General features: G+C 45.2%; 2 protein-coding genes across 13 annotated transcripts in view; one reads left to right on the top strand and one right to left on the bottom strand.

Moving 5' to 3' along the window:
- The window catches only part of NDEL1 (nudE neurodevelopment protein 1 like 1), a 67649-nt gene extending 41746 nt beyond the window's left edge, over nucleotides 1–25903 (top strand). For 3 of the 6 annotated variants that reach the window (XM_037027118.2, XM_037027117.2, XM_037027119.2), the window contains one exon: nucleotides 2686–2988. In XM_037027118.2, coding sequence (XP_036883013.1) covers nucleotides 2686–2779 — 94 coding nt within the window. In that variant the 3' untranslated portion in view covers nucleotides 2780–2988. Of the gene's footprint in view, nucleotides 1–2685; nucleotides 2989–5973; nucleotides 6170–23386; nucleotides 23447–25592 lie in introns of those variants that run through there. The other 3 variants (XR_012130493.1, XR_005063648.2, XM_073234838.1) reach the window with 3 other exon arrangements.
- Nucleotides 11273–26645, bottom strand: part of MYH10 (myosin heavy chain 10) — a 162297-nt gene continuing 146924 nt past the window's right edge. For all 7 annotated transcript variants that reach the window (XM_073234837.1, XM_037027111.2, XM_037027112.2 and 4 more), the window contains 12 exons: nucleotides 26245–26397; nucleotides 25563–25811; nucleotides 25077–25289; nucleotides 23765–23977; nucleotides 22434–22595; nucleotides 19182–19310; nucleotides 16553–16641; nucleotides 15638–15761; nucleotides 15348–15556; nucleotides 13928–14036; nucleotides 12410–12582; nucleotides 11273–12027 (listed from right to left, as the gene is read on the bottom strand). In XM_073234837.1, coding sequence (XP_073090938.1) covers nucleotides 11883–12027; nucleotides 12410–12582; nucleotides 13928–14036; nucleotides 15348–15556; nucleotides 15638–15761; nucleotides 16553–16641; nucleotides 19182–19310; nucleotides 22434–22595; nucleotides 23765–23977; nucleotides 25077–25289; nucleotides 25563–25811; nucleotides 26245–26397 — 1968 coding nt within the window. In that variant the 3' untranslated portion in view covers nucleotides 11273–11882. The remainder of the gene's footprint in view (nucleotides 12028–12409; nucleotides 12583–13927; nucleotides 14037–15347; nucleotides 15557–15637; nucleotides 15762–16552; nucleotides 16642–19181; nucleotides 19311–22433; nucleotides 22596–23764; nucleotides 23978–25076; nucleotides 25290–25562; nucleotides 25812–26244; nucleotides 26398–26645) is intronic.

Genomic DNA, 26645 nt, shown 5'->3' with positions numbered 1-26645 from the left:
TGCCTGCATGACGGAGGTGGCTCCAGCGCTCCCTTGTCCTTTCTCTGCTGCCCTCCCAGGACGTCCCTGTCCTTGTGCATTATCCCTATAGCATTAGATCTGTTGGCCTTCAGACCAGCTTCTAAACTTGTCGGTTCTATTCTCCTTTTTACTTTTGTTGCCATCTTACCACTGACCTTAGTATTTGTTCTTGGTTGAATTCTGTTTTTCAGACTTCTGTATGAGATTTTGGTGGTAAGACTGTGAACTTTCATAGCTTCTGGAGCCTTTTTTATGTAGATGATTCCCAGATCTGTATCTCCCTCCCTGCCTTGTTCTTTCCTCATTCGGTTCTGTGTTGTCCTGGGATACTTCCCTTTGTCCCTTGCTGCTCCCTGCGTGGTGAATACGGAGGTGCTTCTTCCCTTGGAAACCTTTCCCTGTTGTACAACTTGCAGTTCCCTGCAGGGACCTCACCAGACTGATACAATCTCACGTAGAGGGTAAGCTTTCTCCTCCTCTGGTCTTCCATTTCCCACTTCTGCACTCAGAAGACAGGGGCTAAGACCCTGGCAGATTGTTCTCTCTCTACTCCATCCAGCTTTCAAATCAAGAATTCCCATTTCCATCCACACAGAGGAACCACTGATAAAGTTTCCTGCTCCCCTTTGTATTCTGCACTGTGCTGCTTATTTTTCCCTTTTTGCTGACCTGTGTTGAGAGGGTGTTTAGTGTCCTCTGACCGGGAGGAGATTGGAAAGGATAATGACCTGGGTATCTGGAGGCAGGTCATGGGCCCTGCTTCCCCACTGACATGCTCACGGGATGAGCTCAGGGGAATGACAAACTTTTCTTTTGTTTCCTCAGCAGCTTAACAATGGAGATGCTCTTAATATTTTTAAGGCCCACCTAGCTTGAAAATGCCGGAATCCCAGTCCTAAACCTGCATGTGGAGCCTTCACTGTTGCTGCTCTTGCATGTCTCTGTGGAACAGGTGCCAGATTGTTCTCTGAGCCCAGCAGAGCTTGCCTTGCCTGCTGTCGTGCTCTGAGAGGCTGGGAATCTGATGTTCACATGTTCAAAGTTGAGGCCATTTGTGAGGACCACCTAGATCTCCCTGAGGCACTGGGGCTCTGAGAACACCCAGACAAATGACAGATGGTGCTTATTAGTGTGAGGGCTGCAGTGGCACATAGCATGTGGTCTCCACCCTTGGAAGTGGCACAGGCATGTGGCTGTGGGAGAACGGACAGTGTCTAATGTGATGAAGCTAGAATATCAGACCTCTTCTCTAGCTCAGAAGGAAAAGCGGAAATTCTGGGTGTGCATCACTGAGGCAGGACAGTGTATAGCAGAGAGACGTTCCATTCATCAGAGCCCATCCAGTTGCTCTTGACCTGAGTGTGGTTAGCTTTATTTCAAACCCAAAATCTATATGCTGAGGTTAGTTTCTTTGAACATTACCTCTGTTTCTTCAAAGTAAACAAGGGTCATCTGTCAGGGGTCTTTGCCTGCCTGTTTCTCTGTGAGATTACTCACCTCTTCCAAGTATGAAACAGTTCTCTTTGTGGGGAAAGTGTGGCTGCATTTTCTTTCTTTTTTTCTTCTTTGTTTTTTAAGAGAACCTCTCTCCATGAGTCTGTATTTACCTCTGGACCCCTTTGATGAGAAGGTGGGGGAACAGTGTTAGGCACGTGTGGTGCAGTGCAGCCTCTTGCAGTTGGCTGCCTCTCCCAAATTGCTAGTGGGACAAATTTTCCTAGAAAGTTTCTCAGTATGGAAAGGCTGAAGGCTTCCTGAGAGAGGTTCCAGGTCTTGCACTCCCTCCCTTACTGCTTCATGTGGCTCCGCTTCCTGGTGGGGGGCCTGGGGCTGGGGCATGCTGCGTTGCTGGGTCCTGCCTGCAGGCTCTCGTGCTGGGATGGTTTGTTGTTCACAAGTTTGCAGAGAACTTACCCATCTGGTTTTGCTTGCTAAACAATTCTGAAGTTACTTTACTTCATTAAGCTATTCATGTATATTGTATGAGATTTGGAAAACAATAAAAAAGTATAATGTAGTAAACAAAATTTATCTATAATCCCGAGGGAAGAAAAGTTAAGTATTGTTAGATTTTCCTTCTATAACATTTTATGTATATGTGTTTGTAGGTGTGTGTATCACCACACATTCTAGATTTAGCTATATAGATAGTAATGTCTGTCTATATAAAGGATTATAGTTCAGAGTCTAGAATATGTACTTTTTTTCTTCACATCACTGAACATGTACAGTTTGTAACCTGCTTTTTCTACCTAGCATTGATTATATTCTGAATATTTTCCCATGCCATTAAAAACACATTCCACACAGTTCTTTAACGGCCATATAATACTTCATTTTCTAGTTACACCACTCTTCAGCAGGTTCCCTGTTGGCAGGCATTAGAGCTGCCTGCACCATGGCAAAAAAATCAGGGCTGTGGCTGCAGTGGCTGAGAAGAGAGCACGTCGTCGTGTTACCACAGGACCACTGAACTCTCAGGTCTCTAACCAGCTGATGCTTTCTAGGCATACACTCTCCCTTGGGTCATCAGGATTCTTCTGTGGGCCCAGACGAGGAATAGTGTTAGACAGTAAGAGATTTTTTTGCCGAGTGTCGAGTGATTTTAAATGACAGTCTCTCTTTCTCTTCCCCCTTCCTTTCTCTGCTCTGGTCACCCCACAGGGCAGTAAACGGCTTTGACCCAGCCCCTCCTCCTCCTGGACTGGGCTCCTCGCGCCCATCATCGGCCCCGGGTATGCTGCCTCTCAGTGTGTGAGCGCCTGCCTGCAGGTGGGGGTTCCTGCCCTCCAACAATCCAGAACACCCACGCCTCACCCCTTGGTGCCTGGGCCCAGCCTGTGCCCCTCCGTCTGCCTCCCTAGGGCTGGCAGAGGGCAGGCTGCATGCAGTGGCGGCTGCTGGGCATTGCCCAGCCCCAGGACCTCTGCGCAATATCAATACAGGCTGTTTTCTCTTCTTGCCGTAGTGCCGCTGGTTTCACATGATTGCACTTTTGTGGGTCACAAGGTGGTACATATGTGTATTACTTGGTCACTGGATGCAGAAGTTCCCATTCATCACACCTGCCTCATCACCCCCACCCTGCTGTACTGATAGGATTTAGTTGTGTTTAGGACATTGCAGATCTTCTAGAAGTTCTCTCCCAAATCAGGTTGACCTGTGCCCTCCTCCCGAGCTTCCCCCAGGCGTCTTCAATGCTCATGATCGTGTGTCTCCCATCTCCACCCCTCACGGTATGGGCCTGTTGCTAGCAAACAGGAAGGTCACTGAAATAGGGAGCATTTTCTGCACCTTCTGATTTTGCTTTAGCAGTTATCATTCCATAGACTTGCCTCCAGAGCAGCAAAGTGCCCGTCCGAGCCCCGGATGCAGGAGCCTCTGGGGCCTGGGCACACACAGGGCTGTGCCTCTGTGCTGTCTCCTCCTCACGTGCCTCAGACTCGGGGTAGGGGGCAGTGGCAACCTCTCACCAGCTTTCTGGTCCTTCAGTTAAGTGACATCTTTAGGAGCGTTTCTGTTTGTCTCCTGAGGGCCTATCCAGTTGTGTTAGGGAGGGTTGGGTAGCCTGATTCCAGGGGCTGGCCAGTGTTGGCTCCTGGGGGGCAGTCTGACCGTCAGTGGTTGTTCGTGTGCATCCTTTGATTACTCTCATGCTGCATTTACTGTTTACATTTGTTTTATTGTACATAGGTTTGTAAACATTATTGCCTAAGATATTTGTATATAACTTGGGCTTTGTAGCTTTTATTTATTCAGAATTCATATGGCATGTTAATGACTTATGATGGTGTCCTACTCTGGGCAGCTATATAGGATCATAATATGGTTAAAAAAAAAAAAGAAAATATTTCCCCTCAAAAAATCTTTTAATGTGGAAACAATAAATTTCACAGAAAAAAAGGATTGAAGTTGCTTTATTGGGTTTCTGCCATCCTGAGAGAGTTACAAGGCCAGCTTCAGATATCACTTCTGCTCTGACACAGGACATGCGATTGACAGCAGGTGTGGAATGGGGTAAAGAAAATTCGGGTCCCCTCAAGAGATGTCTGATGCACTGAGTGGGTGTTTTCATGTTGATTCTTGGTGCTGGTTTCTACTCTTAGGAGTGACTTCCAGGACTATCTTGAGAATGACCCAGGCCCCATAAAAAAATCTTTGGGAGGGAGGAGTGGGACTTTGATGGAGGCAGTTGGTTGGCTGTGGAGTAACTTTGATGGATCTAGGAGCTGGTCCTCCGGCTATGCCGATTTCATAACATGTGTTGGTCAGTGTCTTGGGATTGGAGGTTATCTTGTCTGGGCTTCTCTTGTTACTGCTGAGGTTGACATTGGCAAGTGAGAGAAGGTGCTAGGTGTTTGGTAGCAAGGCGTAAGGTGACTGGACTTGAGGAATGTGTAAAGGGATCTGTATGGATGTATCAGATTCTGATGCTTTTTATAACAACAAAGACAGTATAGTTTATAGTTTTAAAACTAAATGAAAATTAAGTGAGAATTCCTAAGTGAATAAGAAACACTGAAGTAGGATATATTTGGAAAATGTCTTCTGTTATGGGCATTAATATGTGGGCAGGAATATGCTCTTTAAGTTGTTCCTGGAGATCTTGCTGTGAGCTGACTCACTGAGGGATACTTACGGGTGTGTGCGTTCTGTGTCCGGTTGTGCTGGCTGAGCAGTTGAAAACTCCGAGTCTCTTAATTGATGGACAGTAACTCCCAGCTTCTTTCCTACCCATCCATCATTGGAGGGATGGGAGAGATCAGAAGTTTAAACATTGGGTAGACCTCCTTGTTTATGCAGGAACCCCAGATCTAAGACATAAGCGGAGCTGTTCTAGTTAAAGCAATGAGTTCTGGAGCCCTGAATCCTTGTCCCTGGCTCCCCATTGATTTCTCAGTTCTTTCCAGCTAACACCCCAGGATTGTTTTATCCAGATGATTCTGTCAGTACAGTCAGTTGTTGGCTTGTGGAGGGCCTTGGCTGTAGGAGCCTCTGTGTCATTCACAAGATGCCACCACTGCTTTGGATCGCGGAGAGCATGGGCCTGGTCTGTGAAAGGCCCGCAGCATGCTGCTGGACTTGAGGAGGAGACCTTCCCCCATTGTTTTGGTGTTTTATGGCTGCAGCAGCCCTTGGCCTATGACCCACTTGAGGCACCTGGTTGACTCCCCCAGACTTACTTTGAGCTTCTGTTTGGATTTTTTGGTTCAAAATGCTACTTTATACTTGGTCCAATAGCATTATGCTACCTGGTATGAAAGTTACTGAGTTGTTTGCTTGTCCAGCTAAAGATGGCCTATCAGCCACCTGCTTTTAAGTGGGTTCTCTTCCTGGGGCTGCATGAAGCCCAGGTTGGCCTGGCTCTCACTGTGTCCTCCAGGTGAGCCCTCCCCTAGCTGGTTCCACATGCTCATCTCCCCTGCCTGGAGGAGGGGCCTGATGTTCAAGGTGCTACACAGCCTTTTACCTCCACATATTTTCATCTCATTATCCATTCCCATCCTTTGCTCTCTATGTGTCTTCCTGCATGAGAACAGGAGCCAGTGCTCTACTTCTTTTTAACCCAGAGTGGCCAGAAATTATACCTCACCAACTCAGTTAAGAGAAGCCACAGCTGGGATGTCGAGTCACAGTGAGGCATGTGAGGATTAGGTAAGTGTTCGCAGAAGAGAAAGTGGGCCCAGAGCTTAGGTGACTGGCCTGAGCTCACACAGCTCATAGAAAAGCCAGGTTTGGAGACAAACTCAGTGTCTTTTTCTGCTGTACGTTCCACCTTTTCAAACTTGAGGCCTCCCTGGCCTTGACCCTATCTTGTGCCTCAAGAAATGAGCTGATTTTGAACACTTGGAAAATGGAGTGGTGGGGCTGGCACAGCCTTCATAGCAAAATATGGGTCATCTGCCCTTCTTCTCTTAATCCTGCACTTGTGTGTGTTGACTGTGCTCCCAGAAGCTGTCCCAGAGATGCCATTAGCAACTTCCAAGAGAGCCAGGGTGGAAGCTGGAACCTCTGAGGGAGCCTGGGTTGACCTGGCTTTCAGCCCGGAGCCACAGCCTTAGGAGCACCCCATAGCCAGATCTCTCCTGCTGCCTAATGCTGAGGACAGCCAGCCTGGAGGCCGGTGGGAACTAGGCCAGAAAGGAAGGTGGGTCCAGTCAGTTTGATTCCCTGTTTGCCTAGAAGATGCTAAAATAAGCCTTTTCTTCATTCACCTTTTACTTGATGGAATATTTTTCTCTGTATTTGCCCCAAAGATTGAAACAAATTGAAAACACTAGCTTTGGCCTTAAAAATAGATTGGTTACTTGATTCTTTCCTAGAAATGGGGGCAGGAGGAGGAGGCATCTTTGTAATAATTTTCCTGATTTAAAACATCTTACCTGAAAATTGGTCCCATGACTATTAAGAATATATATGGGAATACAATAGTTCTTTTAATTTTAAGGAAAAAAATATTGAACAAATATTAATATAACAGACTTGCTTTATAAGAGTACATGTGAAGAGGCTAATTTGAAAACAGAACAAAGCTTATAGAGCTGGTGTTGGGACCAAGTGGATGTGTGCCATGTTGTTATAAGTTTGAGTCATGCTTTCTCCTGCTGTCCTGCTGAACCCCCAGCCCGAGTTATGTTCATGTTTCCAGTCAGCTCTGAAGCCTTTACCAAGGGACTCCTGATGCAAAATGAAAGAAATTTAACTTGTTTCCTTGTGGGGTGTTTTCTAATCAGGAATCCAGTTGACTGCTGCCCCCATTAAAATATAGAGCTCCTGCCTGGGTCATGATCACGGGTTGAGGCCCAGGAGGAGGGTGCTGGGTTGGCAGGCCAGGGATGGCGCAGGCTTGCGCAAACAGCCGAGTGATGTCTGAATTAGCTCAGATCCCTCTTGCTCCCTGTCAGTAGATGATGGAGCTAAGAATCAGTGGTATTTTCAGTTCAAAAATGATTTTTTTTAACTAGGAAAAAAGAGTGTAACAAATTCCAATGTCACCTAGAATTTACGAGAATAGGTACACTTTTACATTATTGCTTTCACTAAATTATTCTCTGTGTATCTCGAATCAGTCTAACAATGTGATAAGCTGTAGAAACTCTTCTCTTTCCACTTTTGGGATAATACCCCATGGTAGTAACAACAAATGAAATCAATCTCAAAAGCAGTAGTATAAATGTTTGACAGTAGGGGACTGGTCAGGATGACTTGCCAGCTGAAGAGAATACCATGGGCCATTGAAGTCTAAGTGTGCAGAAGTGCTAATATGTGGCAATGGAAATGACCAACGGGAAATGGACACAAAATGGATGAACATACCAATGGTAGCTTTACTCAAAAAACCAAACCAAATGAAATTTAAAAAATGCAAATAGTTTACTATCTGTGGGTTCTAAATTTTTCTATAAAGTCATCTAAATTCATTTTTTAGAAAGTGAGGTAATGAGACTGATTGTCTTTCATTGCCCAAGTTAGTCTGTGCTGAACAGGTCTAAGATTTTGGGCAAGTAGCACAAGGCAGGGCCTCCCTGACCTGCCGGATGACTAGCTGAGTCGTCACATCTGGGGAAATTAAAAAATAACCGATTTCCCCAGGTTCCACCCAGCCCTGGGCTAGTGAGGAGACAACTGTATTTCATAGAATCTGAAATGCCAGTAAATTACAAGACACACCTTTATTTTATGAAACATTTAAAAAATTGTCAGTTAAAACTATGAAAATGCTTATCATTTAGACTTTATTGAAAGAACTTTTTAAAACTTTAGACAGACTTTCATCATATCACATTAATTCATATACAAAATGAATATGAGAGAATTTCTCATATTTGAAACATGAGAGGTATTCCTAAAACTTCACACTGTGATTCTGACATTCTGAATTACACTTTGACCCCGTTGTCCTTGTCTGTTTACCCAAGCAATGTTCCTCTGGGCCATGGTGAGTGTTGGTGATGTAGCATTTCTGAAAAGCGTATTCTGCTTTTGGCTCCAGAATTTTCTTCTAAGCTGCTGCTGACCCTTCAGCAAGTGGTATTTTCAGTTCAAAAATGGACCTTACCAGGAGTCCAGCAATGACAGCACATCCCAACTGCTGCCTCCTGATGATGGTTGTGATACATGAGGTCTTCCCTATGGGAGAACATGGGCATCTTAGAATCCGTGCAGTGTATTTTGAGGGAGGGAGTGCTCTGCTTGGATGTCTCAGACCCAGTTTTTAACAGCTTGATTATGTCACATTACACCTTGAATAAGGCTTTATGACATCCAGTCAGCAGGGATGGAGCCCATTTTGGTCTCCTTAGGGAAAGTAAAGGAATCAGCATGCACTGCTAGTCTTTGTAAGGCTGATGGGCATGGTCATGTTTTTTGCATGTGGTACAAAGGCACCCATATGCATAGTAGGTAACTACAGCTAACATTGCCTTTGAAAACTGGCATCATTGTGTTAATGTACCCTACTGATAGTTTCATGTTAGATTTCCAACAAGAATTATATGAGATACATCACCTGATGTTAGATTCCCAAATGACAGGTGGCTACACAAGCAGTGTGCTGCTATTTGGTCCTTTCGGCTGGCACAGGACTTAGCATCCTAGCAAGCACTCACATTCTAGGAGAGCCCTTAGTGCAGGCATTGTCCCTCCCAGGTGACTAAGAAGCCTGTGTGGCTGGGGACTCCCCTTGGGTATCAGCCACAGTCTCCACTCTGTCCTGCCTGGAACTAGGGGAGAAGAGCCATTCTCTGCTTTCTAAAGATTCCAACCTAAGTCTCTTTTGGTTTGGGATTTTTCTGAGGGGGTCAGGGCGAGGTAGGAGGTTGTGGTTCCTAGAGTTTGACAACTGTGAGCTCTGTTCTTCCCCAGTCTTGACTCAGACGTGTCCTGGCAGCACTGGCTTCAGGAGGAAAGGGCCACGGCTCAGTCACATCCACAGCCACAAGGAGGGTTGACTGTGCAGCTTGGCCCTTTGGCTCATACTCGATCTTCATTGAGATATCCTGAGATGGGCAGGACTAGTGACAAAAAGGAAATACAACAGGCCTCTATTCTTTCTGAGGTCAGGGTTACAAAATGCAACCTCCAGTCAGTCAAGCTAGGAGTAGGTATGTCATTCCTACCAAAGCAATTTAAAATGATTCCCTGGAATGTCTGCCTTAAAAAGAAGAAATGCACATGTGATGTGGCAAGGACAGCCAGTGTTAGTTTGCATGGCAGCTCCCAGTCAGAGCCCTAGCAGAGCCTCCTCTCATCCAAACTTCATCTCATCCAGGGAAAGGCTTCCGTAAGTTCTTGCTTGAATTCCTCCTCAGAATGAATCACACTCCCGCTGGGGGTCACTGACACACTCAAAGCCCAGCTCCCATATACTATCTTCCTTGTGTTTTAAATGCAAGTTTTTTTAAACTACCTTTTCTTAAACTTCAAAGTTTGGTCAGTCAAGAAAGTTTCCTTCTAGTTAGGAACTGGAATCAATCAGTCCATGTAGATTATGTCTTGCCTGATTGGCTGTGTAGGGAAAGAGTGTGAGTAATACCAGTTAAGCCAGCCAGCCTGGAATTCTTGTTTTTTGAGAAAAACAAGCCTCACAAACACCTGGACTAAAGATACTGAATGCAAGGGTGAGGACCCACAGGAACATGGTTACTGCCACTCACCTTTTCTTTCTCACAGTAGTGACACAGGAGAGAGGGGCCACTTTTGCCTATTTGTCACACCCCTACCACTGCCAGGCAGCCTGGGTATACACCTCACCCCACGAGAGCCAGCCTCACCGAGATGCCACGGAATGGAAGAGTCGGCACTCTGCGTGGTTTTGTTTCCCTAGCGTTTCTCTCTAGCCTGTCCTAACTGGTCCCCACTAGTGAGGCTGCCCTGTCTCACTGAATCCTCCCCAAAGCTCAGTGAGCATCCTGCCCAGAAATACAGCCTGAAACTTCTTGGACCTCTTAAAATACTCTAACCCAGGAATGCACTTCACTGGTTCCTGCAGCCCTCTATCGCTCCCTTGTCCAGGAATAGTAGCCCCAGCAGCCCTTTCTAGTCTTATGGTCTCTGTACAGCAAAGAGGCCACTGGTGAGAACAGGACTTGTAATGACGACTGCCCGGAGAACTAGCTGTCATCTGGCAGTTCCTGGAAACACAGCAGCCTCAGAAAAAGTGGGTCTGGCTGTCAGCATTTTAAGCCTGTAACTCCCAACCTCCAGTGAGATGACAATGGGAAATTGAGAAAAGAAGGTGAGAAAACAGATTCCATGTTCACATGATTGTTCTTGTTTATTGAGGTCTGTTTATTCTCAATGGGTGCTTTTTCCTCCAAGTAAACAGAGCAGGCGTAAATATCTATAATGAATAAATTTATTGTCTTACAAAAATCATTGTCTAGAAATATGGGAATACAAGAAAAGATATTTGCAGTCAGGTGTCTGGTGGTCAACAGCCAGTACAATTCATAAGGGGGTGGAAATCAAAGATTCCAAGTCCACATGACAAATTCTTCCTAACAGATGTTAAAGCTTTTAACCCAAAAGGTTTATGTTTTCAAGCATGTTGCAGAGAATCAAGGATTTATAATTAACACTGATTCATTGTCACTGAATGTTTATAATACCACTTTGACTGGAGCGGTACATGATATGAAACACAGTCAAAACTTATACATTAAGTTGTTATAGAGGCAAATAATATATTTAACATTGTCTTAGTACTGTAGTGTCTAAGGCACTTTCTGTAATGTCAGTTTGCTTAACTATCAACCAAAAACAGAATGCTAAATGTTCACTGTAACACTGTCCAAAGGGAGGGGAAAAGGAGAAATGAAAAGGGATTCACACCCACTGGCACGTCAACACTCAGGCGGATGGCATCTGTTCCTGAGGTTCTATAAACCTCACTGACAAATCTGGAACACACGTCGGACACAAAACCAGTATTCCCATTTTGGGCTTAAAGCGGCGGCTGAATTTGCAGGGTCAGCATGAGAGTCTGGCTGGCGAGGGGGGCTTTCCACTAACTCCTGCTTAGGGCCCTGCGGCTGCTTGTTGCTGAAGCGAGAAGCAGTACCCTGGCAACGCCAGAGGGTTCAGGAGACCGTCCAGAAGTCGACACGATGCTGCACCCGGGGCGATGCTGCATTGTGGCCACTCTCTGTGCAAAGACCAACCCTGGCCAAGGACAGTTCACATGAAGAGATGTGGGGACACCACCAACTTGAGATGGGCAAAGTTGGGCACGGTAACCCCAAATGGATGCTGCTTCTCCCAATCCAACCCACCCCTCCTCATCTTTCCAAAGCCCCTTTCACAGTTTGCTTACTGAAATAGTGTTGATCATTATTTGAAGGAAATAGAAGGAGATTAAGAGTGCAGTTTAGATTCCACAATTTTCTAAGAGACTTGCTGTGGCTTAGGAGTCAGGGGCCACATGAACACAGAACTAAGTTACCTGTCTGTATGACAGAGAGCATGCAGAGTGACTGAGCAACAACCACAGGGCTGCCCCAGTAACCAGCGACCACCAACAAGGGTCTGGAGTTCGTTTGAAAATGGTTCTCTTCATAACATGTATTATAAAATGGTCTCTCTTGATGAGTATATGGAAAATAGATGCAACAACGAGACAATCTGTTTAATATGTGTATGTTTTGTGTATGTATATATATATATATAAAAAGGGGAGCAGCTGTACCTAAATCTGAAGCAGGATACAGTATGTGCAGGCTGGAGAGCCTTAAGACACAGTTGATCTTTCAGTAAGGAATCCCGGAGCTTGCCGATTTCCTAAACCTGTAGGAGGCTCCAAGGCAGGCTGGCACCGGGTGAGTTCCTGCGTGTCCCACTGCATCACCTGGCTTCCTATGACTCTACTCTGACTGGGGTGGCTGCGTCTCATTGACATCACTGGTCTTACTTTCTGTGTCGTCATCTGACAGCTCCAGGGAAGCCCCCTCAATGTGTAGCTGGCGCCGGCCAGATCGGCTGGAAGAGAAGCTGATTGGGCCGCCTCGCCTGGAGAGAAGGGAAAGTAGACACGTGGGGACAAATACAACAGCTTGTGGCTGTGAAGTTGTATGACCACCTAATGACTCTGACGTCCACTACCGCTCCTAAGGACACGTGCTTGGGGTGGGTGGGCGTGCTACTAGTCCACTAGCAAATGGCAAAGGAAATGAGTGGGCTGCCGCCTCTCAAGGACTACTAAAGGTCAGAACTCAGTGGATGGACGGGAAGTGACTCAAGAGCAAGAACAAGTGACTACAGGAAATCTAAATAAACCTTCAGACCAGCCAAACCGTAAGCCTACAAATGCAGCTGTGTTTGCAAGCTTTGGAGGGGGGTTGGAGGAACTCTGAGACCCATGCCTCTCATGGAGGCTGCTGGGGTCACTCACCTCAGCCGGTTCTTCAGAGTGCTGACCTCACGGCTCAGGCCCTCGTTGGCCTCAGTGGCATCATCCAGTTCCCGCTGGAGTTTACGCCGAGAGGCATTGGCACGTGTAGCTTCCTCTTCTGCTTCCTCCAGCTGCCGCTTGAGCTGCTTCATCCTGGCATTTGCCTTCTCCATCTTTGGGAAGTTACATGAACCAAGGCAAACTGGTGAGTCCAAATCCAGCACTGCCGCCATCCTGTGTGCCAGCCCAGCTCTCTGCCCCATCAGCCAGGTGCGCACACATGCATACACGTGTGGGCACCTACACACACACAAGGCGGGGGCTGGTCTAAGGCCTTTCCATCAGCCTGCTGTTCTCAGTGAAGTGTCTACAGAGTGGCCTATGCCAAAGGAAAATTTTAAAAACCTTAAAACCTTATTTTCACCCATGAATTTTCTACAGAAAAATGAGTTTAGTATCTCCATAAATATGACTTATGGGATTGTGAGAGGGAATTGCTATTCCTGCAAAATACAGAAAAGCCAACAGTGTGGATAGTCTCCAACTGCAAGAGATGGTACCTTCTCTATACCTCCTTTTAATATGGGTGTTTCAGATGTTATATTTTGATTCAAGTACAAGACCACTCTGGAAGGTCTGCCATGAGAACGCAGCCTCCCCACAGGATCATTCACTCCTGAGCTCGACAGAGACTGCCTGGTGCCCTGCGGGTCCAGCTCACATCGACTCAGAACTGCCCGCAATGTTGCCTGGCCCAGGAGGTGGGGGTGGGATGGAAGGTCTGGGTGCCTGGCTGGAGCAGGGGAAGAAAGGGACAGGTCTGGGCCAAAGGCAGCCGAGTCAGCTCCGTCCACCTTCTCTCCCAGGGTCTGCAGCGGCAAATCTCACCATGGCATTTGGTGTGGAGCCAGAGAGAGAGCGCAGCCTCCCAGGCTGCAGTCAGTGCAGACCTGACCACAGTCCAGGCCTGTTACAACATTCCCTTGGTACTCAGACAAAGGGTGCCTGGATGTAGACGACCACTCAGTCTGGCATGCAGAACATTTGCTTTTTCTTCCCGTCCTATTAAACGTCTCCTGCATCCACCCCTTCATCCAACCAATGTTCAGTGTCTGCAAACTATGCCCAGGAAAATTCTAGGCATTCAAGAGATGACAAGTGAGCAGAACAAGCAGAAACCTCTGCAGTCATGAAGCGTATGTTCCAGTGGAGGAAGCATGGTTAACTTTATGGTCCATTTAGGCCTCACGTTTGCAAACTCTCAATATGCTCTTCCTCTGTGCATCTCTGGTGCACTGAGGGAGCCGGTGGGCTGGGGGCCGTGTCTTATCTATCACCTGTGCAGCCCCAGCGCCCAGGACTGCCTGGTGGGAAAAACGGACAGCTATGTGTGTTGAAATGCCAGAATTAGGGGCTTCCAAAGTATTTCCTTAAGTCAAATGGGAATCTGCACCAGTCTCCTTGCTAAAGCATTTCTAGGGGAAACCATGCTCACCCTGGCCTGCCTTCTTCCCCTACCTGTTCTTTATACTGATCTGCATGTCGACGTTCATCTTCAACCTGCATGAAGATTTCTTTCAGCTTCTTTTCCGTACGACGAACTAGTTTGTTGGCAGCTGCTCGTTCCCTATGAAAATGACCAACACATTAGTTTTGTAATTCTTGAAATGATAGTCTGAATGGGGAAAACATTTTTTAAGTCCTTTTTCTCTGGAAGATGACATATGTTGGGGCTCTTTTCAGGACTTCTCTGGCCAGAACAATATCATGATTAATATGGCTCAGAAACTTCCCTTCTGATCAAGTATGGGTTGCCTGGAATGTATTCTAATGCTGATAAGTAGAAAAAGCCTATTTTTCCTTCACACACAGATATTACTCACTTTATTTGGTGATTTTCTGAAGACTGAATGTTACAGAAGCTACCTGTCACCTCTACTGAGTGCAGACTTTCTAAAGATGAAAACCTTAGTTGGCTACTTTAATCACCTAACTTCTTAGCCTGGAAAACAAAACAAAGGCCCAAATTATAAAGTGATGGTTTCAATTTAAAATTTGCTGACTCCTTACTATGACAGGAGGGGCCATAGCAGCTATACTGTAACCAACAAACCCCTCACCCCTTTCCGTTAGAGGTCAGACAGACCACCACGTTTCCGGACAGGCCTCCACTGGCCAGTATGAGACCGGTGACTATCTGGAGAACTCCACTGAAAACATGGTGGTTCCTCGATAAAATGGGGAATGACGGAGTTAGCTGAAATGGCAAGTCATGTTCATTATAGCTAACAACAAATGGCCCTCAGCTGTTTATTTGATGCGGTGGAGCTGAAAGAGTGGGGTGGGAAGGACGAGCATGCTGGCTGGGGAGGATGGCCGTCTCTGAACACCAGACCTGCATGTCTGGGCTCCAGGCTTCCCAGCAAGAGGGTGAATTTGAAGGCCCGCTCTAGCTCTGGTAGCCTGTGATTCGAAAAGCTTTGTGAATGTCTGCCAAAAGCTGTATTGTGTAATTCCTCAAATTTCAGAATGGTTTACTACAGCAGAATCAACAGAATGGAAACTTAAGCAATCTTTCCTTTTTTTTTAAAATAAAAAAAAAGCTTTTATTTTTGTCATGTTGCATTTATTCTTTGCCAACAAATCATAGCATTTTATGTGATGTCACCAACTTGGAAAGTCACCTTTGGGTAGAGATGTAAACTCTGACACCAGGAAATCACGGGGGCCTCCCTTACCTGAGTCTGGGAAGGGCCGACAGGCAAGCCTTCCCTGAGGACTCGCACCACCTTATACCTCACTCTGGCTATTTGTGTTCTTGTCACCTCTTCCGTGTCAGGGGAAGACTCCCACAGGGCAAGGGGTGTGTCTGTTTTGTGTCTGGACTTGGCCTGTAGCAGAGGCATAGTTGTGATTTACAGCATCAAAAACTACTTACTTGGCTTCCTGTTCAAGCTGTTCCTCCAGCTGCCCAGTCTTGGCCTCTAGGGCTGAGATGGTGGCCTTGAACTTGGACTTGACAGCACCCTCCAGCTCCTGCAGCTTGGCCTTCAACTCCTTGTTCTGCCGCTCCAGCTGCTGGCGAGCATTGTCGCTTTTCTGGGCGGCACTGCGCTCAGCTGCTAGCTCTGCATTCAGTGTGTCCACCTGGAGAGGAGAGACGGGCTTCGTCACTCATGCCGAGGGGCAGCACGGCCCTTCCCAGGTGACGGGCTGCTGCGTGGCCACCTGTAGCGTGGTCTTGCGGAAGCGGTCGTTGAGCAGCTCCATGTTGCTCTGCTCCTCTTCCAGCTCCTCCTCCAGCTGTGCGATCCGTGCTTCCAGACGCCGCTTCTCATCCAGTAGTGCAGACCTGGGGGAAAGGCAGCTTGGTACTGGGTCTATACAGTGTGGGGAGACTCAGGGAGGACTGCTCCACCCTCCCAACTGCTGGACCCCTGGCATCGTTCTTGACTTCTCTCTTTCCCACACGTCCGTCCCACAGTCCTTCAACAAGTCCTACTGATCACACTTCAAAAGTGCCACCCACCTCTCCCCATTCGCACGTCTGCCACCCTCGTCCAGGCCCCGCCATCTCTCGCCTGGACCACTGCGGTGGCCATCCAGCTGACCTCCCTGCTGCCTCTCCATCTGTCCCCCAAAGACAGCAGCCAGCATCAGCTTTCAAAAGTGCAGAAAAGACCCTGGCATTCCCTAGCTTAAATTCTACCAGTTTTCAAATGCCAACTCATCATGGCATGCTAGAGAATGACCACACTGAATTCTCAGGATGGCAATTAAATGGAGAATGCAACATCTTCACTGGATAAAAAACATGACTTTTAATGAAAATACATTCAGAGAAAGAAATCCTCCACGCCTTTGGCAGGCGAGATGGGCACAGGGAGGGGGCGACCTGCCTGGGGCATGCCTCCAGCCAATGACTGAGGCAGCTGGAACGCTCAGCATCTCGTGCTCATCTTTCCAGACTTTGAATAGATGAGCAAGCCAACTACTGACTCCTACATACCAGACAACATCCATGGCCCTCTCAGTGTGGTGGACAGGCCCAAGGGGAACGAACCACAGGGGCCCAAGAGGACAGGTGGGGCTGCGAGATTATTCTAGATGCCTGCCCCTCCCACCTGCTGCCAGGAGACTCACTTGCCAGAAGCACTATTGGTGATCTCATCAGCCAGCTCATCTCTCTCCTGCTCAGCATGTCGGCGGGCTCGCTCAGATGAGGCAAGTTCCTAAACAAATTTAGACTGATTTAAACTCTGGCCATTAGGAAGTTCTGCAAAAGTGAACCCTGATAACGCCTGCAGGCTGCAGCCCCTTGTTCTCAGCACTTTATGTATGCCTCAAATGGCAATTCGATTTGAGAAATTAAGCGGGCAAGTTTACTGAAGAGAATGTGGGTGCAGGTCAGCGAGGTGATATGCTGTGTCGACATCCTTCTACTAAAATGTCCAGAGGGAAGTCCAAGTCTGTGTAAGGGCTCTGATGTCATTTCCAATTTAAGAGGCAGCTATATTCATGTCCTCCTTAGAAAACTGGTATTTCTTAATCATAGATGGAGCACAAGTTTTATGCAAGCCAAGAACTATTCCAACAAATGGTCCTGAAGTATGTGTCACACACACAAGTTGTACAGTCCGGAGATGAGGTACACCAGTTGGCTAGACCAGTGAATACTGAGGACCAGGAAATGAGGTAGCCGTGCAGTGCAGTAAGGACCACAACTCCCCTGGGGAGGTTGGAGGTGACCCCAGGGGCTCAGGTGGCTTGGAGAGCTGGACCTAGGTGGTAAGCTGGACTTCTTTCTCTAAGGAGATGGTTCTGAGTCCCTCCCTGTCCAGGATCTCTTCCCACCACCTGCCCCTTCCAAAAAATGCCACATCTGGCAAGAGCACAGAAGAGATACCTGAAGAGCAGGGCTTTTTAAAAGGAGTTTGTCTGCATGCTCTGCATGTGTCCCTGCCTCTTACATTAGGGTGCATGATGTAGGCCCCCACAAAAGGCCTGGGTTCCAGCACATGGAATCCTGGCACATGGGACAGAGCAAGAGTCCAGGATCTGGGGGCAGTAGGCAGAACACCCTGGACTGACCCAAGGACCTCTTGACTAACAAGTACCATGTGTCAGTTCATCTGGCCTCTGATGTTCCACCCTTCGGGGTCCAGCAAGGGCTCCTTCCTGCCTGCTGGCTAGGTGTGCTGCAGAAAGGCTGCTGGACCCATGGGAGAAACGAGAGGGCCCTGGGGCCTCTAAGCCAGATGAACAAAGGTGTCTGAGGGAAGGAAAAATAGGAAAATAGAGGGAAGGGAAGGGCTAGCTTTCCAGGTCAGTCTCTTCTCCCTAACGTGATGTTCCCTTGTCTGCAGGTCTAAAGTAAACACCTCCAGCTTCCTGACAGGCTGCAAGTGCTAGGCCTCAGGGGACGCCCATGGATACTGGGGCGGTGCCCCAAGGCAGGCCTCAGTGCCGCCACCGTGTGGCACGTCATTGATCAGCTCCATGATGAGCTGAACATGTAGATCTCGAACATTCTACCTTGTTGATGAATACATGTTCTTTTTAAATACACATGGAACATTTACAGAGACTGGCCATGTCCTTGTCCCTAGAACTGCTCGACCTCAAACTACAACTAGAAGTAAACGCGGTAAAACTAGAAGTTAACTAAGAAAATGAGCAAACGCACGCTTGGAAACTTAAACCCTGCTTTAAAGAACAAACCACTATGGAAATTAGAAGAATTTAGAATTAGATGATAACAAAAGCATACCATATCAAATGTTGTAGGTTAGAGTGAAAATTGTACTCTGAAGGGAGTTTACAGTGTTCTATGAACATATTAGACAATAAAATTAATGATGTCCAACTCAATAAGTCAGAAAAAGAAAAAAAAATCCAAGAAGGATCAAGACCAAAAGCTGGCTCTCAGAGCAAGCTCAGGGTCTGGGCAGTGTTTACAAGTCTGATATTCAGCTGCTTCCTCACTCCTGACGCCTAGAGAACTCCCTCTCCTGCAAGCTCAACTCTGCATTCATAGGTGTTTTTTGGTAACATTTTATCTAGCATTTCTAGATGTTTGTATTGGGAATTTTTTCACATGAAATGATACATTTCAATTTAATTTGCTCATATCTTTTGAGGTTTGAATACATCTTGATCATCCTTTACATAGAAAGGTATGTACACATTAAATATGTACAGCTCTTTGTACACATTTGTATGTACACATCCTTTGTACATCAGTTGTACCTCCATGTGGTTAAGGGTGCCTAGCACTGCAGTGATCCCATACTCTATGTACCTCTTCATCAATCCTGTTCCATGAGAACTTATAGAAGAGAGAAATGAAAGAACTGACTATAAAATGAATCACTTAGGAATTTAATGAAACACAACTTTTCTCCTTTTAAATATCATATGAATAGTGTTTTTGTGTAAAACAAGGCAATCTTATATCACTAAGAGCAGAGTTAACTGATCCTGATTCTTAGCAACAGGAAATAAATATCACTCCCTTTCCTGGAACAATCTTAGAAGGTGGTTTGAAAAGTTACTGATCAGCGACTCTACCTTCACCCAGGCAAGGGGACATATATGTGCAGTGTTGGAATGCGACCATTTTGTTCGCTGAGCTCAGGCAGTAAGATGCTCTGGTACTATTTTAAAATGGAAAGTGAAATTATACTAGGCTACAATATATTTATCTGATGGTGGAGAAATTTTAAGGGCAAATATTTGTTGAATAAATGGATGAAAAAGTAAACAAACAAACCTCCTGCAATTGAAGGATTTCTGCTTCCAAACTCTTTAGTTTCTTTTCACTCTCTTTGGACTGAGCAAAAATCTCATCCCGGGATGCACGAGCTTCCTCTAATTCACGCTGGTAATCCTTCATCTGAGCCTAAGGTAGGAACAGGAAGGTTTTAGGGTAGTTTTCATTCTTAGTTTTTATACATTATAGGATCTTTTTTCCAGATTATAAAAATAATATATATTCATCATAAATATTAAAAAAAATATGGAAGTGACAAAGATACCACAAGAACATATTCGGACCAATGTCCCTTATGAATATAGATGCAAAAATTTTCAAGGAAATAATAGCAAACTGAATCCACCAACATATAAAAAAATTATACACCATGTATATTTATATACCATTATATCCCACCATCCAAGTGGGATTTATCAAAGGAATGCAAGTTGGGTTGACATCCAAAAATAAATTAATATTATCACATGATTCATCTCTGTAAATGCAGAAGAAGCATTTGACAAAAATCTAATGTGCTTTTGTTAAAGAAAACACTCACTAAATGAAATAGAGCTAAGCTTCCTCAACTCTAATAGAGGGCATCAATTAAAAACCAATAGCTAATATCATGCTTATTAGTAAAAAACTGAATGTTTTCCCCCAAGGCAAGCCATGAGACAGGGATGACTGACCTAGCCACTTCTGTTTAACACTGTATGGAGATTGGAGTCAAAGCAGTTTGGCCAAGAGAGAGGAGAGACCTCCAGATTGGAAAGGAAAAAATAAAACTAGCTTCATTTGCAGATGATATGCTTTTGTAGGTATAAAATATTAAAGAATCCACTAAAAAATTGTAACTAATTAATGAATTCAGCAAGGCAGCAGGATACAAGGTCAACATACAAAAATCAATTGTATTTCTACACATTAACTATAAACACTCCAAAATGAGGAAAGCAGTTATAATAGCATCAAAAAGAATAAAACACTTAGGTATAAATTTACCTAAATATGTATGAGACTTGTACATCAACTATAAAATAAGACATCATTGAAAAAAAAGAACAGCTAAATAAATGGAAAGATAGCAAGGTTCACAAACTGGAGGACTGAATATAGTTTTTAGATGTCAGTAGTCTCCAAACTCATCTACCAAGCCAAAGCAGTACCAAAATCCAAGCTGGCCACCTTTGATTTTGGCAGAAATCGACAAGTTGACCCTAAAATTCATATGGAAGTGCAAGGAACTTCTAATAGCTAAACAATCTTGAAAAAGAAAAACAAAGCTGGAGGAGTCACACCTCCTAATTTCAAAGCTTAATAAAGCTAGTAATCAAGACTGTGTGGTACTGGCATAAGGACATAGAGATCAGTGGAATAAGAAATGACAGTCCAGAAATAAACACACAAATCCATGGTCTGTTAATTTTTGACAAGATGCCAAGACAGTTCAGGGGGGGAAGGGATAGTCTTTTTAGTAAATGGTGCTGGGATAACTGGATATCCATATCCAAAATAATGAAGTTGGGTTTATACATCAAACTATATAACAAAAATTAACGCAAAATGGGTTTAAAGAGCTAAAGGTCTAAAACTTAGGAGAGAACATAGGAATAAATCTTCATGACCTTGGATTAGGCAGTGGTTTCATGATATGGTAACAGAAGTACAAGAAACAAAAGAAAAAATAAACTGGTCTCCATCAAGATGAAAAACTTTCGTGCTTTCAACAGTACCTTCGGTGAGTGAACAATCTACAGAATGGAAGAAAATATTTGGATATCATATATCTCATAAGAAACATCCAGAATATACATAGAAATGTTCCAATGCAATTAAAAAGATGAGCAGAGGATTGAGGTATTTTTTCTAATAAGATAATGGCCAATAAGCACATGAAAAGATATTCAACATCACTAGTCATTAGGGAAATGCACATCAAAACCACAGTGAGATACCACTTCATGCCCACTGGGATGACTATACTTGAAAGATAGACAATAGCAAGTGTTGGTGAGGATGTAGAGAAATTAGAATCCTCATGCATAGCTGATAGGAATGTAAAATGGTAGTCTCTCTGGAAAGATCTGGCAGTTCCTCAAAGTTAAACAGTGTTAGCATATAACAGCTATTCCACTCCTAGGTATATACCTAAGAAAATTGAAAGCACATGTCCACACAAATATATATAAATGTTCAAAGGAGCATTATTCATAATAGCCAAAAAGTCAACCCAAATGTCCACCAATGAGGAATGGATTAATAAAATGTGGTATGCCCATATAATGGGATGGATATAATTTGGTAATCAAAAGGAATAAAGTAATTATTCATGCTATAACACAAATGAATCAAAGATGAACCTTGAAAACATGCTGAAAGTAAGTAGTTAGTCACAGGAGGCCACCTGTTATATGATTCTACTTGTCTGTATACAAAAGCTGATACACCTGTGTAGAGTTATACATGAAATCACTCTACACTGTATCCTCCTGTTTATTTAGGCCCTGCTGTCAGTGTAACCATATCCCATCATGAAGTGGCTGGCAATCCACTTACACTGGGTTGCCTTCATTTTTAACACTTCAGATTTGATCTTTGTATATACATATTTCTTCTCATCTTTCCATTTTATTAGACTAAATTCTTCAGATGTAGAATCACCAAGGTCAAAGGAGTGGGTATCTAATGCTTTTGTTGTAACTGACAACTTCCTCCCAGAGAAGTTGTACCCGCCCATTACAGCCTGCTAATACTGTGAGTAATTAAAGAAATCACTTTTTGTCACTGTGATAATAAAAACCGGCATCCGCTTGAGTAGCCAAAGTGTTGATTATGTCAGACTAAGACAGCTAAAGCTCATGAGCACTAAAGTGGGAGGTGGACACCCGCTTCCTCTGGAGTGGCTCAGTGGTCATGTTTGGTCAAGTGTCACCTGAGGCTGTTCTGAGCCCTGAGAGCATGTCCCCTGTGGTGGAACTCCCTCCTGACTACACCTCAGCTCTGTCAAAGACTCAGTAAGTGGGGCCAAGCGCATCCTGTAGACACCGGAGGTGCCCCTGTCCCACCTTTACAGCTGCTGCCTCAGTCCACAGCCAAGGGTGACAGCTCTGCCCTGCCCCCTCCGGTGGGGATGCGTCAGCAGTGGCTCGCTGGCAAGATGGCAGACGGGCCGCTGCACGGAACTTTTCTCTCTAGCTTCAGGGGTCATGTGCTTGATCTCATAGGGCCAGCCAACACCATCAAAGACTAGCAGCTGGTTGCACATACCTGAAGTTTGCGAAGCTGCTTGATCACTTCATCTCTAGCTTTGTTTGCAGCCTCAATTTGAGCTTCGAGGTCCTTCAGGTCTATTTCCATTTTCTTCTTTGAGGCAACAGCAAGCGCCCGCTGTTTCCGCTCATCCTCTAGCTCTGCCTCGAGCTCCCGCACCTAATGGATGGTTTTGGTTAGGCCTGGTCAGACCTAAGTGTTCCCTCATAAAGAACAGGCAGCCTGTCATCATACCAGGGCTCTAGTACTCTGTAGAGGTGCTCTCTGCTACCAAGCAGTTATTTTTAGTATCAGGAAAAAAGAGTAGTTAAATTTTGTTCAGAGGTGATTAAATGACACCTACTACAATCCATTTCCATGGACTCTCATCAGGTACTGAAGAAGTCGAGAGTCCTTGATCTTAGGCTGTAAGTCTAGGTGAAACAACAAAACTAAAAGATGTAAGACATCTTCTTGGGGAAGGTTCCCTCCAGGACACTCGAGCCCGTGGGGAGGCCTGCCAGTGAAGTGTTGAGGTCTCGGGCCCGCCCTGTGTGGGTGAGCCAGCTTGGATGCAGGTCCTCTGGTCCAAGACAGGCCTGCAGATGATGCACCCCACTGAGCTGCTCCAGAATTTCTGACCCTCAGAAACTGTGGGTAAGTATTGCTTTAAGTTGCTACATTTGAGATAATTTATTGACTAGAAATAAATGACTAATAAATATTAGTGGATTGAAAATAACATATAAAACAAACTGAATACATCCCAAATCCAAGACCTGATACCAGGAGCTCCAAGGACTATCAAAATATTGACAATTAATCTTTAAAGTAAACTTTTAAATTAGAAGCTCAATATACATTCAGAAAAGTATACAATCTTAAGTGTTTTAAAAATACACTTTAAGTAAGTTTAAGTACAACTTTTTAAAATAAAAAAATGTAAATATCTGCATTTTTTTTCTTTTAAGGAGTGGTTTAATGAGAACATGTGGTCCGAACTTCCGGAAAATACCGAGTCGCTTTGTCAGGTGTGTATTGATTTTTTCCTTTACTCATACTTTCAAGACCCACAAAACTTTAACTTAACTACATATTCTCTTGAGATTCCAGTGAGGGCCTTTCATCTGATGGTAAGTATCCTGGCTTGTAAGCAGGAATGATATTATCTGAGAAATAGGAAATCAAAACCAGTTACATTAAATTTTAAAGAATATAATCAAATGGCCAAATAAATTAATTTTATTCCTGCTAATGAATTCTAATAAGAATGGATAATTATATGGACCCCAAATTGTGCTTTCAGAACAAGTAACTGCTTGTTTTGGGCCACACTTCCTTCCACCTACCTGTTTAATCAGCAGCCGTTTCTTTTCTTCATTCTGCTCATCTCTGGTTTGCAAGTCCCTCTCAAACTGGGCCTTCATGGCCTGCATATTGACCTCGAGGCGAAGCTTGGCATCTTCTGTAGCCTGAAGTTCATCTTCTAGCTCTTCCAGCTGGGTCCTCATTTCCTCTACCTGTTGCTCTAGGGCCCGTTTAGATTTTTCAAGTTCATGAACCTAAACCATAGGAAGCATTAGGAAAGGGTTGACCTGTGGCAGAAGCACAAGCAGGGACAGCAGCCTTTCTGTTTTACAGGCCCCCACACAGCATGGTTACTCCAGCCACCCCTGGGCCGCTTACTGGCACATCCCACATTCTCCCTTTCCCTCTACTGCAGCTGCTAGTCCTCATTTCAGAGTATGCCATTTAAACGACTACCGATTTCTTTATTCACATGTGTTCTAAAATCAACTAATTATTCCCCAATGACCAGCAGAAAGGTAGGACACCCTTCCCTTCCTTACAACATGGCCTGGAAGGTAGGATGCCTTTCCCTTCCTTACGACGTGGTCACAGTTTTCCAAAGCACCTCTGCAGTAGCTCCACAGAACAGAGCAAATGTCCACTTGACAGGTGAGGAAATTTAGGGCATTTACTAGAGTGATTGGCTTCTCCTGATCAGAAGGGAAGCTGGGAAGAGCCAAGCCTCAAACCTGTTCTTGACTCCAGGCCCAGTTTGCCTCATTATCTTCAACACCTCATATACTAAGGAGAGGCAAAAGGTAAATAAAAACCATCACAGCTCTCATGGAGGAGGTATGCAGGGGAAGGATAAAACATCCTAAAATTTCCAAAGTAAGAAGCATCTGAAGCTTTCAGAGAAAACAACAGGGTGTCACCGGGAAGACCCTGGTCAGAGAGCTCTGTTCCCACCGCTTCCTCTCCAGGTTCCCACTCCAAGCTGAAGATGATCCCATTACCTTAGCTGAGGGCGCCTTGCCACACGCGCGCTTGGAAACTACCTGTGACTCAGGAGCAGTGAAGCCCTATGTTTGGGTCCCCTGCCAGGATGTTGGTTAGTCAGGGAGGCCGCCGAAAGCGACAGGAATAAGCAAAGCTGTGATCCCTCCTGCTGGTGCTGCTGCAGGAGCTCCGAGTCTGGCTTTGGCGCAGAAAACTGACGGTGGATCCCAGAAGACTTTAGTCTCCTAATTACATATGGGCCAAGACACCGCAAGACGACCTGGCTGTGGGGCTGGGCATCCCCAGACCCTTCAGGACACCTCCGGACCTGCCTGCTCCCACTTCAGAGGGTTGGGTCCCAGGGGCACTCACATTCTTCCCCACGTCGTCCTTGGAGCTCATGAGGTCTTCCATGTCCGCCCGCAGCTGCTTGTTCTGCCTCTCAAACTCCTCCTTGGCCTCCAGGGCCTCCTCCAAGGCCCGGGCCAGGGACAGGGCTTTGGTTTCCTTCTCTCTGGCCTCTGCCTCGGCACGGTCTCGCTCTTCCGCATAGCGAGCAGAGATATTCTTCTCCTCTGCTAACAGCTGTGTGGAATGGCACCGGGAAATATTAAACAGTTTAAAAACCAATGAACTTCCTCTCATTCATTTCAGGTCTAACTGCTACTATGAGGTTATGAGTGTTCTCTTGTTTCCTTCTTTTTGCTTTCCAGCTTTTTCTAATTTTGTTATAAAATGTATTGCTTTTAAATAAGAAAGGATTATTTTAAACCAAAACAACAAAAACAGAGCTTTGCCAGGAGGAAGCAATGTGTGGCCCTGGTCCTCGAGGCTGGGAGATGGACGTAGACGACCCACCTGATCAAACTTTTTCTGCTTCTTCTCCAGGTTGGAGACGATCTGGCGCTGATGGTCCAGGTCCACCATCAGGTCGTCCAGCTCCTGCTGCAGGCGGTTCTTGGTCTTCTCCAGCTTGTCATAGGCCAAGGCCTTTTCTTCCAGGCGCTGGCTCAATGCCTCCACATCCTTAAGAAGCTTCTTTTTGGCTTCTTCCAAGCTTTCAATTGTTCCCAAGTCATCATCTACTTTCTTCTTGGTATCAATCAACTAGGTTTTATGTAAAGAAAGAAAAGATCAATATTGAAGAACTCAACTGGATTTTGCACTTGAGGAATAAAGAAAAAAACTTTTCAATGTTTTATGAGAGGAATTAATGTAAATTGATATGATGTGATTTTGAGCAAATGGATCTTAGCTTAACTTAATTTCTTAGTTAATAATCTATAAAACAATGACTAAATGAAACCTTATGAATCCTATGAAACTAGCTGACACAATCCTTTGTCTTAAAGTGCTTCCAACATTATAACCAGCATAGAATCAGCAGTTGGCTGGGTCAAAAGAAAAACACCGAGTGGGCTTAATTTAGTATGACCTAATTAACTGTCCTAAATGGAGCTGAAACGACCCAGGATAGCAGGGACAAGAGCTGCTAAAAACACACATCTAGGCCACCCCAGCTTTCTGGGGGGACACACACCTGGGCCTGCAGGGCCAGCACTTGCTTCTCCAGGTTCTTCCTGGCCTCCTCCTCCTCCTCCTGCTGCTCCTGGAGGCTGTTCTTCTCCTCCTCGAGCTGCCGAATACGACTGCTCAGGTTCAGTTTTTGGCGTGTCTCCTCCTGAAGAAGCTCCTATTTATTTTTATAAAAGGTCAATACCTAAGTTAGATTATTCACCAAGACAAAGTACCTCTAATAAAAAAGAAGTTAATATCATAAAAAGGAGCCTCAGTGTATGAGAAATGCCAGTAATATTAAACAATGATTTAAAAACCCACACGAGAACTTTATAAAAGCTCTTAACACAAACATTGCTTTAAACTCAGTCATGAGGAATGGCAACCCCACCCACCCAGGGGCCTGGGTCTCGGGCCTGTGGG

The sequence above is a fragment of the Manis javanica genome, chromosome 4, assembly GCF_040802235.1.
Source record: "Manis javanica isolate MJ-LG chromosome 4, MJ_LKY, whole genome shotgun sequence".
NCBI classification, from domain to species: domain Eukaryota; kingdom Metazoa; phylum Chordata; class Mammalia; order Pholidota; family Manidae; genus Manis; species Manis javanica.
The sequence above is the reverse complement of the archived record's forward strand: the minus strand, read 5'-3'. Positions and strand labels throughout refer to the sequence as shown.